This window comes from Ustilago hordei (assembly GCF_900519145.1).
Source record: "Ustilago hordei strain Uho2 genome assembly, contig: UHO2_contig_16, whole genome shotgun sequence".
NCBI lineage: Eukaryota > Fungi > Basidiomycota > Ustilaginomycetes > Ustilaginales > Ustilaginaceae > Ustilago > Ustilago hordei.
In genome coordinates this window covers 418,649-432,245 of record NW_024545273.1, presented here as the reverse complement: position 1 = coordinate 432,245, position 13,597 = coordinate 418,649, and the positions used below count along the sequence as shown (strand labels likewise).

At 53.0% G+C, this 13,597-nt stretch overlaps 4 protein-coding genes across 4 annotated transcripts; 1 reads left to right on the top strand and 3 right to left on the bottom strand.

The window, feature by feature from the left end:
• Nucleotides 1-130: 130 nt before the first annotated feature.
• On the bottom strand, nucleotides 131-2,209 carry UHO2_06008 (uncharacterized protein; the record flags this gene model as incomplete). The annotated part of the gene is made up of 1 exon (XM_041557722.1): nucleotides 131-2,209. The coding sequence occupies one exon, from the start codon at nucleotides 2,207-2,209 to the stop codon at nucleotides 131-133; it is 2,079 nt and encodes a 692-aa protein (XP_041413656.1).
• Nucleotides 2,210-3,180: 971 nt separating this feature from the next.
• On the bottom strand, nucleotides 3,181-5,652 carry UHO2_06007 (uncharacterized protein; the record flags this gene model as incomplete). Its single annotated transcript, XM_041557721.1, has 1 exon — nucleotides 3,181-5,652. The coding sequence occupies one exon, from the start codon at nucleotides 5,650-5,652 to the stop codon at nucleotides 3,181-3,183; it is 2,472 nt and encodes an 823-aa protein (XP_041413655.1).
• Nucleotides 5,653-6,333: 681 nt separating this feature from the next.
• On the top strand, nucleotides 6,334-6,840 carry UHO2_06006 (uncharacterized protein; the record flags this gene model as incomplete). The annotated part of the gene is made up of 1 exon (XM_041557720.1): nucleotides 6,334-6,840. The coding sequence occupies one exon, from the start codon at nucleotides 6,334-6,336 to the stop codon at nucleotides 6,838-6,840; it is 507 nt and encodes a 168-aa protein (XP_041413654.1).
• Nucleotides 6,841-7,207: 367 nt separating this feature from the next.
• On the bottom strand, nucleotides 7,208-13,513 carry UHO2_06005 (uncharacterized protein; the record flags this gene model as incomplete). Its single annotated transcript, XM_041557719.1, has 1 exon — nucleotides 7,208-13,513. One exon carries the CDS (start codon nucleotides 13,511-13,513, stop codon nucleotides 7,208-7,210), a length of 6,306 nt encoding a protein of 2,101 aa, XP_041413653.1.
• Between the last annotated feature and the right edge of the window lie 84 nt (nucleotides 13,514-13,597).

The window sequence follows — 13,597 nt, the reverse complement described above, 5'->3', positions numbered from 1 at the left end:
GTGAGTCTGTTCAAGCGGAGCCAAAGAGAGCAAGGAAAAGATGCAATTGTCCATGTTTTGTGTCCATGTTTTGTGTCCATGTTTGGTGTTCAAGATGGATGCAAAGAAGCAAGAAGGAGTTGGTCGTTTTTCATAACATCAAGCTAGCCGAACCCAAAAGCAGCGACAAGACAACACTCGCCATTGTCGCTATGCATACCGCCCTACCATTCAACGTAGTACCCGCACCTACCTCTCCACCACGGACACTGCTACCACCATCACCACCACCATCACCACCACCATGAATAGCACTAGTATTCCGCTCGAACCCTTGCATACCTTTCATATAATCGTGCAAGACTAACTCTGCTCCCAATTCAGCCAATCCATAAGTAACACTCATCAAGTGTGCACTAAAACTAAGCGGAGGAACACTTGCATCTATAACCCTAACATTCCTCGTTCCATATACACGAAGATTGCTATCAACAACTCCTCCTTGATCCCTTGGTAACATGGAACATGTCGAAGATGGGTGGAACTCGGTACTGACAGCACTTCTGATCCATTTTTCCCACTGTTCGTCTGAACTGACATCTGTTCCCGGTGTGGTTTCGGAGGAGGTGAAATTGGAAAGCGGAGGTGTTGTAGCTAGACGACGAGCGAGTTTGAAACCTTGTCGAAGAATTGTCATATCAGCAGGGTTGCTAAGATATGCAGGATCGATTATAGGCGGTGCGAAGGGGTTGGTGGAATTGATAATAATAGAACCGCGAGAGAGAGGATGTTGAAGAGCAGCTTGTACTTGCATTGTGCCGAAGGAGAGTGCGAAGAGAAGCTCAATCGGACCTATGTGCTTGGGGAAGAATTGTTCAACTTGGGCAGTGTAGGTAGCCTTGTAGCCTGCTTTGACAACCGATGGTGCATGGTAAGCTTGGATGCTCTCCTCTCTAAGAGATCTGATTTGGTCGATGATGCTCTTCCATTCGGATTGATTAAAGAGAGTGGATGGTGGAACGTAAGCTATAGCACTGTTGACGTATGAATCGGTAATTGCATCTCCAGTGAGTTTGGTAGGCGGCATTTCTGATCCGGCAGAAGGAGAAAATACAACTCCGGTAGAGAGGTGGTCCTGTAAGTGGTAGCCTACTCCGGGAAGATCGACGACTAGTGGGATACCGAGGTTGGAGAGAAGAGAGGCATCTGCGATACCAGAGAGTTGGAGGATTTGAGGATCGTTTACTGCTCCACCGGCAAGAATGACCTCCTTCCTCGCATAGACGGTTTGTTGAGCTGCTTCAGGGTTGGCAGCAAACTGAACACCGGATGCAACAGCATCACCCTGGCTTGTACTGTTGAAAATAAGTTTGGTAACGAGATGGCCTGTCAATACATCGAGATTACTCCTTTCCACCACTGGATCTAAGTAGGCAGTTCTGGAAAAGCTTCGGGTAGAGTTGATCGGATTGATATTACTGGTAGCCAGAAAAGATCCCCAGCTTTGACCAGCATAAGGGTTAGCATTGCTTTCAATGCCAACGTTCTCTGCACTATGCAAAAACGCAGAAACTTGCGGATAGGTTCGCTGAGGAAAAGACACATGCACAGGTCCATGAATACCATGACTATCTTGAACCCATTCAACACCTGTAGCCCTAATAGTCGCTTGATTGGGGGGTGTAAAAACCTCACTTTTCTTCATAGCCTCCAACATACTTGCCCACCGCCACCTCTCTCCCTGGGTATCCCCTATCAAGGCAGCCCAAACATCCTGCTCTACCTCACTGTGCCGAACATAATAAAGCCCATTAATCGCACTGCTGCCACCGAGAACTTTGCCGCGAGGCCAGGGAGTACTGCGACCAGACAAGCCGGCTTGAGGACTGGTTATAAATTGCCAGTCGTATTCCGTGCCGACTGAGGAATCGTACAGGTTTGCAGAAGGTACAACCAATTTGTGATTTGTAGAGTAGCCGGAGGAGCCAGCTTCGATAACAGCAACTGAGATTGATGCGTTTGAGGAAAGTCGGTTGGCAAGCACTAAGCCTGAAAGCCCACCGCCGACAATGATGTAGTCGTAGCTCCCATTGACGAGGCGGGCGGGCGAGGCGAGTAGGGTGCGCTTGAAGAGTGTGTAGTCGATAGATGGGGGAGCGGGGATTGTGGCGGATAGGGCGGTTGAGGCAGCGAGTAGGGCGAGTGTGGTTGCTGCTGATGGCGATTTCATCGTGCCAGTTTCTGCTCGATGTCGTCGTCCACGGGTTGTGTGTGAGGGAGAAGAGAGGGGGAACAAGATAGAGCCGACCTGACGAGAGACGTTGAATACGAAGCTCATGTATATGCCTGAGAAAGCGTTGCAGGGGAACCAAGGGTTAGGCCCATCAAGCAGATGCTGATATACAGTTTGAACACAGAAGCTTTCGTCTCATCCTCAGGAACATCGAGAAGCAGTGACACCCGCCTCGAAGTTTTCTCACAACACATTCTTCTACACAGAAGACACTGTTGAGATTGGCGAAAGCCTTCTTGCACGGAAGAGCGACAGCGACAGGCACGGACAAAGTTAACTCTAGCACTAAAGCTGACTTGTGCGAGATAGCAAGAGCTTGGAGCAAAGTAGAGTGTGTGGTGGATATGGATGCCAAGTGAGTTGCAACTCAGTTTTCCATGTCAGCAGTGCAGATTCTAATTCGATGCCAAGATTTCTTTTGTTTTTTTTGAGGCTTGGCAATAGTCGCATCACCACAGCTACAGCACAGCACAGCACGGAGAAGGAAAAAACAAAAAAAAAGGAAAAAGAAAACAGAAAAAAGAAAAAAGAGAAAAGAAAAAAGAGAAAAGAAAAAAGAAAAAAGAAAAAAGAAAAAAAAGAAAAAAGAAAAAAAAAAAAAAAAAAAAAAAAAAAAAAAAGAGAAAAATACCCGCGTTCACTGCGGAAATTATCCAATCAAAGAGGCTTTTCTTTCCGCCACCTGTACGAGGGAAAGTGATCAAGTCTGTCGGATCTTCTATTGGCCTGTTCGGGTTGAATAGAAGAACACCGCGGTGCATTGCATGGAGAGCCGGTTGGCATCATCGCCGTCCGAACTTTGCCCCAACAATAGATCATCAACACACAGCACCAATACCACTTGCACACGCATCGAGGAATGTTGATGAAATAGATCGCATACTTGTAAACACGCCAGGACCAAGCGGCTAGAAATCATATCCAGGAACCTTAAACGCACTAGCATATGCAAAGTAGTTCTGCATCAACCTCGCAATCGTCTCGGGCGCACCGATGGATACGAGGGTATAGGAAACCTTTGCCAACCCCTCAGACTTGATCAATTTGAAAAGACACTTTGCGACGGCGCCCGGAAAACTTGCCTCCATATACCACCGATGATGGTAAGCAGTCAATCGAATCGCAGTCCACAGACTCCTGCGAACATCCCCGGCCTCGGTGTAAATCTCGAGTAGCCTCAGGTAGGCTTTTGCGGAAAACTTGAGATCGACACAGTGTTGGAATGCATCTCTAGCTTCATCTTTGTGCAGAAGCCGAAGAGCGAGTTCTCCGAGGATTTCCCATTCCGTTCCTGTCTTGCGGTAGGCGAGGTTTTGCGTGCGGAAATGCGCGATTTCAGCACGCCAGATTGTATAGACACGTAGATCTTCGTAGAGAACCATGAAGAGATTGTCCAGCCATCGTTCGCAGAGACGTTTGTCGCGGAATGACGAGAATTCGCCAGTGTTCTTTTGGTTTTGGCGAGCTTCGGCGATTGCGATCGATGCATCGTGTTCGCCGTTCACAATGGCCCCAGGCGGAGGCGTTTTGTTGCCGTTTGCATTGCAGCTGTGCAGATCAGAGGGGAGCAGGCCCGTGGTCCTCGTCGAGGTTTCCGTGCCCTCGTGACTGGATGATGCCAGCGCCGGTTTTTCCAGAGGTGGTGCTTCGACTTGGATTGAAGTTGAAGTGCAATCTTGGCTTTGCGATTCATCGGTAGTGGGCAAGCAGGGTTGGTGCATTGCTTTCATGTAGTCTTCCAGTTCTTGCTTTTCTCGTTCGTGATCAGATTCCGTCGAGATTTTGATGGTGGGAATGGATTGGGAAGAGGCCTTGGCGGCCGAGTTGATGCCTAGCTGCGACTTTTGTGAAACAGCAGCAGCACCAGCACCAGCACCAGCACCATTGCAAGGCTCCTGAATCTCGCTGCTGTCCATCTCATCTTGGCTTTGTTCTTCCGAATCTTGCGCTTCACTGTCGAGTTCCTTGGCGCCAGCTGAAGCAGCAACTGGCGGCGGCGGTGTCGAGGAAGCCAGCGGAGGCGAGTCATGGGGAGCTACAGCACGAATCGAAGCGTCATCATCTTGAGCGACATCAGTGGCAGCAGCCTTCTGCGCCCTATACTCTTCCTCCATGACAAACACCTTGGATCGATACTTGAGCAGCTCATCCCAACCAATCGAGCTGACCAATCGTCCGAGCAGCGCATACGCTTTTGCGAAAGTTCCTCGCAATGCAGGTGCTGGCAATCGCAAGAGCGCAACATCCGCCTCGTTATCACGTGCACTCTCTTCATCCACCAGTCCACTCTCCGTGATAAAAGCCTTGACGGGCAAATGGCTTCGTGCTGGGGTGGGCATCCTGTGCAAATCCCTCTCGTTGTAGGTAAACATAGGACAGGAGTTGAGTGTGTACAAGGCCGACTGCCACTGCTCCAAGTCGATGTAGCATTCCGTGAGTTTAGCCCATGTAACAAACTCTGAGGGTGCACAGTTGACAGCTTGCTTAGCCACCTTGAGCGCCCATTCGAACTTGCCTTTGCAACGCAACAAGTCGACTTGAGCATGCAAGAGCGCGTACGACTGAGGCGTCTCCTTGATAGCAGTGTGCATCACTTGAACTGCCTTGATCTCTTGGTTCATGCCGATGTACGACTGGGCTACCAGAGCGCCAACTTCCGCTTCTCTCGCCCATAGCTTCTCGAACAGGTTAACAGCCTGCTCGTATCGAGATGCTTCGCCAAAGTACTTCAAGATAGCGGCAGTGAGATGGTTGGAAACGACGGTGGCCACTTGAATCTCGGGATCGGAACCAAGCTGCCATCCTTTGAAGAAGAGGTTCTCCGCTGCCTGAAGGAAACGGTGCTCTGCATCTGGACTCGAGATTGGGTCGAGTTTGCGATAGCCAGCGAGTCGATAGTTGGCATCATCTGCATATAGTATAGCACGCAGAAGAGCTGACAGGTAGACCTCTTGCCAGATTTCCGGTGTCGTTTCGTGACGCTCGCCACGAAGATCAACGAGGTAAGCATCGACACTGCCTGGAATGCGCACCTCTACACGTACATCGACGCGAGAGAAGGCGTTGAAGCAGCAATAGGCGCCGCTCTTGAGCTTGTAAGCCGCTTTGCTGGAGAAGAAGCCTGGATTCTGGTCGAGCTCGTAGGTGAGGCTGTTGATGTAGGCGGCAAGGGCGGCAGAAGAGGAAGCATCGACACCCGAGACGTAGTGGTAGGAACCCATGTCGCGTGTTCTGGCGCTGGTGCCTGTAGACTTGATCACATGCACAAGATCCGGTGGGCCGAGCTCGCGGAAAGAGGCGAGCGTCTCTGTTCTCGATAGCAGAGATTCGCCGAGCTCCACCTCGAAGAACTCGGGCTGCGAGAGGAAAGTGTCACCCATGATGTCGGGCCGTCTAGAGTATAGAGATGCTGCCTATGTGTCGACGCTCTATTGGGACTCGCAACCAGGGGCGGCTATGCAGACTCTTTCAGCGTTCAACGTTCTTGTCCAAGAGGGGAGATGGCCAAGCGCGCGGGTTGCGGTGTCAGGCTGCGATTGAGCCAGGACGATGTGGTTTTGAGATCTGTGTCGACTCTGCTGTTATTCTAGGCAAGTGTCTGATGGTTGGGATGATGAGGAATGGAAGCAAGGATATCCTCTGGGCGTGTGTGTGTGTGTGTGCGAGTGAAAGACTGACAGGTTTCTTGGCTCGACCGCAGCCGAAATTCCAAGCGTGTCCACGTGAGACAGCAACCTCGTCCATTTCCATTTCCATTTTCTTTTTCTTTTTCTTTTTCTTTTTCTTTTTCTTTTTCTTTTTCTTTTTCTTTTTCTTTTTCTTTTTCTTTTTCTTTTTCTTTTTCTTTTTCTTTTTCTATTTTATTATGCGGTGGAATGTTAGACCGTGTCTGTAATCATGTGATCTCCCCAAGACTTAACACCTTTTTTTTTTTACCTTTTTTTGTTTTTTTGTTTTTGCGTTGGCTGACGTCTTCTTGGCCTTGTCACCATGCCACCGTACTACCGTACCTTCTGCCACCACCTTATCTATCCTCTCCTCACTCATACATCTCCGGCACAATGTCTTGGACGATGGTCTCCTCCCTCATTCGCAGCGCCATTGCTGGACCATCCCGCCTACCCATCAACGCCGTCACTTGCATCTCCCCCTCGATGCGCGCCTTTTCCACATGCCAACCTTGCTTGGTGACTCTGCAACAAAACCTTCGTGGTGCACGCAAAGCCCATCGACCAGCGGTCAACAAAGTGCCTGCTCTGGAATCGAAACCTTTCGTCAAGGGAGTTTGCAGCAAAATCTTCACCACAAAACCCAAGAAACCCAATTCGGCTATTCGCAAAGTCGCCCGTGTCAAACTCTCCAACGGTCGTTCGGTAGCCGCTTACATTCCGGGTGAAGGTCACAACTTGCAGGAACACTCGGTCGTCTTGGTCCGTGGTGGTCGTGTACAGGATTGTCCAGGTATAAGATATCATTTGGTCAGAGGTGCTCAGGATTTGGCCGGTGTTGCAGGTCGTCAAACCTCCAGGTCAAAGTACGGCTCCAAGAAGCCCAAGGCTGCTCCTTGATCCAGCCTCTCACTCGCTTCCGCCTTGTCGATATTGCTTGGATCAGCAGCTTCCTACTTTTAGCTTCCTCACCATCAATCCAGCCTAATGCTCTCAGCTCAGTCCAGTCATCCACTTGGCTTTCAAAAGCATTACATTCATTCACATTCATTCACATTCAGTCCCAGCCATCACACATTCACACATTCACACAGAGGACGTCACTTGTGGAAAACAAAACTGTCTATTGCCGCTGAAAAGTTTGGTCGAGAGGGCTTGGGTATACAAACATGGTCATCAGCCCTCTCATGTCGCCGCATTCGCAACAATCCTTCCAACTCCATCACCTTGCAGCCACACACCTACAGTTAGGTTTTCAAGTGTGACTCTACTTACGGTCCTTATAATCGACCCTGCCAATGTTCTTGAGCTTCTTCTCGCGCTCCACGTCCTCTCGCACAATCTTCTCGATCTCGTACGTGATGCAGCGCACCCACAAATCCCTCTCCGTCTTGCAACGTGCCCGCATTGCGATGTATTTGTGCCTCTTGTCCTCCAGCGCTGGCACACTAGCACTCGAGCCTGCCGTCTCTGTCCTTCCTGCTGCTGATGAACTTCTCTGCGCAGCAGCCTTCCCTTTCTTGGTCGTAAGACTGCCCACGCTAGGGTCCGCTGGCGTATTGACCCTCTCGGGACGATAACGAATCACAAAGGTACAATCCTCGTCATCGTCCACCGAAAAGAGTCCATCAGCATAGACTCTCGGCACGCGATGACGCTTGCCGCTGTTAGACCCGCCGCCAAAGAGCCCAGATACCGCTTGCGCTGGCTCCGATCGTCCATTCTTGAGCATGTCTTCGCTCAACTTGCCGCTGTAGACGTATGCATCGCGCAAATGGATCACTGTCTCCTGTCGACGATGGAAGATACCGTTGTTCTGTCTCGCTCGCGATGTTCTGACGGAACGGACCAACTTGAAGCAGAGTAGCCGACCAGCGATCAGAACATAGTCACGCGCCTTGAAAGCGCTGTAGCTGCTCTTCTTATGGAAGAGCCGTCCAGATCGAATGATGTTGCGACAACCTTCGATCTGACACCAGTTCCAAACATTGCCAAGGATGGGCGATAGCTTCTGCTCCTCAACGCCGTCGAAGCTGTGAGCCATGGTCTTGCGCCCTGAAAGCTGCTTGTTGAGTTCGGTCATATCGATACCCGAGGCTTGCATGAGCTCGATCGCATCGGCTCTCTCCCTACGTCGCCAGTACTTGACGAGATCCGAGATGCACTCCACCCACTCTCGGGCAACAGTTGCGCTAAACGCTTCCAGTCGAACGCTTTTGCCGTTCGTGAGCGTGATCTCGATCTGACGCGCTCGTTGCAGATCAATGCTCTCCTTTGCGCCGTCCTTGGCGCCTTCCTTTGCCTCATTTTTGGCACGTTCAAGCCCTTCTTGTCCACCAATGTCGACAATTGTGTCTTGCTCGTCCTTGAAGCCCGACTGTTTGTCATCGCCTTGAGCTGCAGCCGAATCCCCTTGGCCCTTTGAGATCAAGGATGTCATACCTTTAGACACAGGACGGCGGACATCATCCTCGCCTGGGCAGCGTTCGGGGCCTTTGCCGACCGTCTTGATAGTGTGGATCGTTTTCAGGTCGATAAATCCATCCGAGCCTCGGATCTGCTCAAACTGCCTACGTCTCTCGAAAGACTGGTAGGCGTCGATCTGAGCTTGCAAATCTTCCTCAGTCTCGGCTGCGTAGCTGATGAGCTCCATAACATTCTGGCGGAGAGTTTCCACATCTTCGTCACGACGCGCGGCCGTGTTGTTGCCGACAACCTTGGCGAGAGCGCGTGCAAAGCCGCTTCTTGAGTCAAGCGCAGCAGCTTTGCCCTTGTTGTTTTTGTCCTGAGTTGAGCTGCTTGGCTTAGGCACTCGCAGACACAAGGTCTCTTTCATCTTGTCCGCCAGAACACGGTCTGGTGTGAAGGCTCGAGAGGCGCGGCAGACGTAGAGGTGACCATCGTAGGTCGTCAAGTATAGACGGGTGGGTTTGCCCGACACTTGTCTGAGACGCCACAGGTATCCTTCCACAGCAGGTGGTTCCTGCATGTACTGACCAGGCGAAACTAGGACCGAAGTCGGATAATGCGCTGCTGCTCTTAGCTCCAAGATGGAAGGATGCTTGTAGTCCCTCAGCAGTGCACCGCAAAGAACAGCCCAGTGGCAAGGCTCGTTCTCGACGGTCCGCTCGTTAATGACCCAGTCCAGCTCTGTTCCTCGACGCCAAGCAAGCTCGAGCCTGAGACCACTTTGTCGAGAAAGCTCCATGAGATCATGCCACTGCGGGATGCCGCAGAATAGCTTCCAGGTCATGGCGATGACGTTGTCGCGGTTGATGAGCTTGAAGCCCTCACCACCTTCCTGGGATTGTCCGATCGAGCTGAGTGCAAACAGGCCACCTTTCTCGGCGCTCAGCTGACTGCCAGGTGTATTCATCGTCGACTGAGCTCGTTCCACTGGCATGCTTTCAGGAATTGGGATCTTGACCTTCAGACCGAAAGATGGCACGTGGATCTCGAGCGACTCAGGGATCAGGCCGCCCAGCTCCCTCCACAGCTCCCACATCCAATCAGCTGCAGCCGAACGAGCTCGACAGTCAAAGAGCACGATGTCGGTTCCCTGCCTGCGGAGATGAATCCTTCTTTCATTATGCTGCGCCGAATAGAGTTTCCAAGGCTGGAAGGTAAGGCAGAAGATGCGGTCGATGGGCGAGTACAGCGAGACAAAGGTGGAGCCGCGCGAAAGGGGGATGGTCAAGCGGAGCTTGAGACGGTCGCCGTGACCGCGCAGCTTACTTGTTAGCGACGAGTCTGCGTAGAGCTCGAGCTTGCCCATTCTGAAGACTACAATGAACTCTCGCCATTCTTCTTCGCGGATCGAGTACTTGCGCGCTTGCAGTTCGTCGAAATCAGTTGGAAGATCTTGATGCGGCGTCCAGGCGACCTTGACGAGCATGCGATCTTTCTTGATCACACTTCGGCTGGCGATGATGCTGGCCTCGCTCGACTGCCCTTCACTGATGGGGGTGGAGTTGCCAGTGGAGAGTGGAGCTTGGATTACGTTGGGCTGTGGTCTGGTGAGGACTTCCTCGGGAGGCTTTGGCTCTGCGTTGCCCGGAGCGGTAGGAAGCACTTCTGCAAAAGGTGTGGCGTTGTCTTTGGCTTTGCCGGCGAAGAGCGAGGCTGTAAATCGCCCCTGAAGCGGAGTCCGTGTCGAGCCAGTCTCGAACTTGACTGTCTTTTTTCGAGCGGGGCTGCTGGCGAGGCCAACAGATTTGAAGAAGCCCGAGGCCTTGGGAGCGGGGTCGAGCCTCTCATTGGGCGGGCTCGAGTCAATGGGAAAGGGGCCTTGCTCCAACAAGGGCATCGCGTTTGGCGAGACAAGCTCTCGTGTCGGTGTCATACGGAGAGGCGATGCCACAGGTCGGACTGCAACAGCATGGTCGCTTGCAGCGTCCGACATGACATCGGGTCTTTCTCCTAAATCGCTCTTGCGTCGTAGCAGCTGATGAACCAGCTCTGGATTGTTGGCCTCGACCGAGGCTGGAGGAGCTGGGTGCGAGAGCGCATCGCTCCTCGTCATGGTAGGCGCCATACGGGAAGCCAGGCTCGAAGCTCGAGGCGCAAAGCCGTTGATGTGTGACGATGGGTGTAGAGAGGCGTAGACGGACTGAGATGCAGTCGAAGACTTGTCAGACTCGACTAGGCTTGTTGATCTTGCACGAATCTTGAAGTCCGAGTCAGCGGGTGCCTTCAACGATCCGTTCTGCTCTGGTGTTTTGTTCGGCAGATCGTCAGCTAAGCGAGAAGAGGACTTGTCTGCAGCCTTGCTTTCGAGCTTCGAGGAGGGACTGCTCTTGCGATCGAAAGTGCGCGTCTTCAAGCCGGTGCTGAGCTCCCCTGTCAAGGAGGCCATCTTGGACACGATCTCGCTCCAGCCTTGACGGGCTTCGATGGCGAGAGGCGTCGCCTCATCCGGATGGACCGCCTGAATTGAGGCGAGCGACTCATCGATGCTGAGCTTTCGGCGCGTGGGCGTCTCGCTGCCGGACTTGTCCTTCCGCATCTGCGATGATGGCTCTGTCGAAGAATGCTCGCGTGAGCGAGTAGCCTTGTCCATGGCAGATGCATGCTGATGATCTGTCCCTGCTTGGGCCTGCGCCTGTGCCTCCGAGGCCTTGTGGTCCGAAATGTCTTGAGCCTCCTGCGCAAGCAATGTAATGACGCCATCTGGGCTTTGCTTCAGATGCTGGACTTTGGCAGCATGCTCTTCGGCCCACTTTTGATCGGAGTGCTGGGCGTCAGCGTCTGGTGAGTGTGCACTGTCAGTTGAGCTCTGATGGTTACCACACGAGCAAGGTTGTGATTGTTGCAGCTCAGCGCGGCGTACGTTGACGACATCCCAGAATCGCTTGCCGACTTGGAAGCTCTCACCGACCCACTTTGAACCGCCGGTACTCGTGCCGACAGCGCCTGGCGGCACGCCTCGAGCATGTACTGACGAGATTGTATCCGCAAGAGAAATTTCGGTACCGCTGGCAGAGATACGAGGCGAAGGATCTCGATGCATGGACGCATGGCTTGCCGATCGAGTCGGACGGCGACGTCGGACGACAAAAGGAGACGCAGTCTTTCGTGCGCGGATGGAAGTCGGAGAGCTTGGACTGAATGGATGGCGAATGGAATTGGTGCGTGTAGGACCAAACTGAGTATGCAAGTTTCGATTCTGTATCGAGTCGGTGCGCTTCGGGACGCTTCGGAAGCTACCGCCGGCCAGGAACTTTCGTGCAAAGGTCGAAGGGGCACCAGCCGAAAGGCCGAAGCTGCCCTCAGTGCCGACGGTGTTGAAAGTGCCAGCGGTAGATGCTCTACTCATTCGGCTCTGACGTGAAAAGTCACGATGGTGACTGTCAACAGCTCGCGGCAAGTGAGTGGTTGCCGGATTGGTGGAGCGACGTGCTGCGCTCGGCTCCCCACTGAAAGTCAGAGAGCGCTTGGTTGGCAGGCCCCTTGGGACAATGTTGCGCCAAGGCGCTGTGAGACTGTGCTGGTTGTCCTCCGTCTCCATGGCCGTGAGTGGGTCGGCCAAGGTGGCTGATCCGTTGGCCAGACTCTCGTTGGCTGCATGCGTGCCGTTCACTCCGTTTGTGGACTGCTCCCAGGCGGGATGTAGGAGATCCTGACGTTGAAGATGTGCAGAGGCGCCATGATTGGGTCCAGCTGGATACGACTCGGAGCGGCTAGTGAAAGAGGATTGATGTCGCAAATGAGGGGCACCACCATCCCGGCCAACTTGCTGACCGTTACGAATGATGATGGTAGTGTCATTGCTGCTGTTTAGATCTCTGCGCTCGTTTTGCAAAGCTGGAGCTTGGTGATCCGGATGGGAGGTGTTTGGCTGCGGGGACATTGCTTGTGCTTCCGAGGCGTAGTTGGGCCGAGAATTTGGCTCACTGGATGACTGCACGTGGTGGGGAGTGTCTGAATCGTTGAATGCCTCTTCGATCTGATCGAGTGGAAGCTCAAGGATGGGCAAGGCTTGTGACAAAGTGCCGTTCGTAGCAGCGGCTGTGGCAGAGAATTTGGAGCCTTCGGAGCCTGTCCTGCGCTGTTGAGGCAAAGCTGCAAGACGTAGGTTTTCTGCGCTCCGTGCGTCTCTGAGAGTTGTCCTCTCGCTTTGCACATTTGATTTGAGGATGGAAGGAGGAGGATGGAGGTTGGAGCTGGCTGCAGCGGTAATGGGAAAGGATCGATTGAGCAGGGCAAACCTCTTCTTGGAAGGGCTGACGGAGCGTGAAGGCGAGGAAGAGGAGTGGGTTGCTGTGGAAGGGTCAAGATCAAAGATGGTCCGTCCCCGCTGGGCGGGCTCGGAGTCGCTAAGGGCGGAAGGGGGTATAGACTGTGCGCTAGCAAAGGAGGCATTAGAAAGCACTGAAGCGGACGATGGATCGCTGTCGACGAGACGAGGCTTCCTCAGTGTGGATGGTGAAGAAGGTGGCGACAAGGCTTGGCGCTGTTCATGTGCTGGAGGTTGTGTTGGGCTGCAAGTGCTGAAGGGGTGCGTAGATGTATGCAAGGGAGGAGCTGGCCTTGCAGGTTGTGACTGCACTGGCGGCAAGGAGGCATAGTCTGCTGCCGCTATATCGTGGGCTTGCTCAGGAGGATGCGGACTGAACGCAGATTTGTCGTGGGCTGAAGATGTGGGTAGATCGGTCAGGCCGTCGTGGATGATGGCCAGTGCCAGTGCTTTGGCAGTGGATGCAGGGACGATAGTAGGGCCGAGATAGTAACGTACGGTGGCATGATTGGACCGAGTGACGAATCTGGTCGAGTGGGCAGGATGATTGGTGGGCACACTGGCGGTGGAATTGGAATGCTGGAGGATGGGCTGGCATTTGAGACAGCATGGTCTAGAGGGTGGCATCCGGACTGAAGAAGAGGTGGTATTGTTCGTAAAGGTAGTGGTCGTAAAGGTAGTGGCCGTAAAGGTAGTGTTGTTGGACTGCTGTGCTGCTCGAGAGGATGAGGCCTGCCTTGTTGGGGTGGACTGCTCAGCAAACTGTAATGGTGGCTGTAAAGGCTCCAAGGCATGGTCGAGATGGTGTTGCTGTGGGCTGGCGACGACGACGACCATGGTGAGGGAGCCAGAGCTAGCTGCGTAGAAACCTTTCGAGCCGCTGTTGCCACAACGTTAGGCCTCTTTCCTAGCTTATCGACG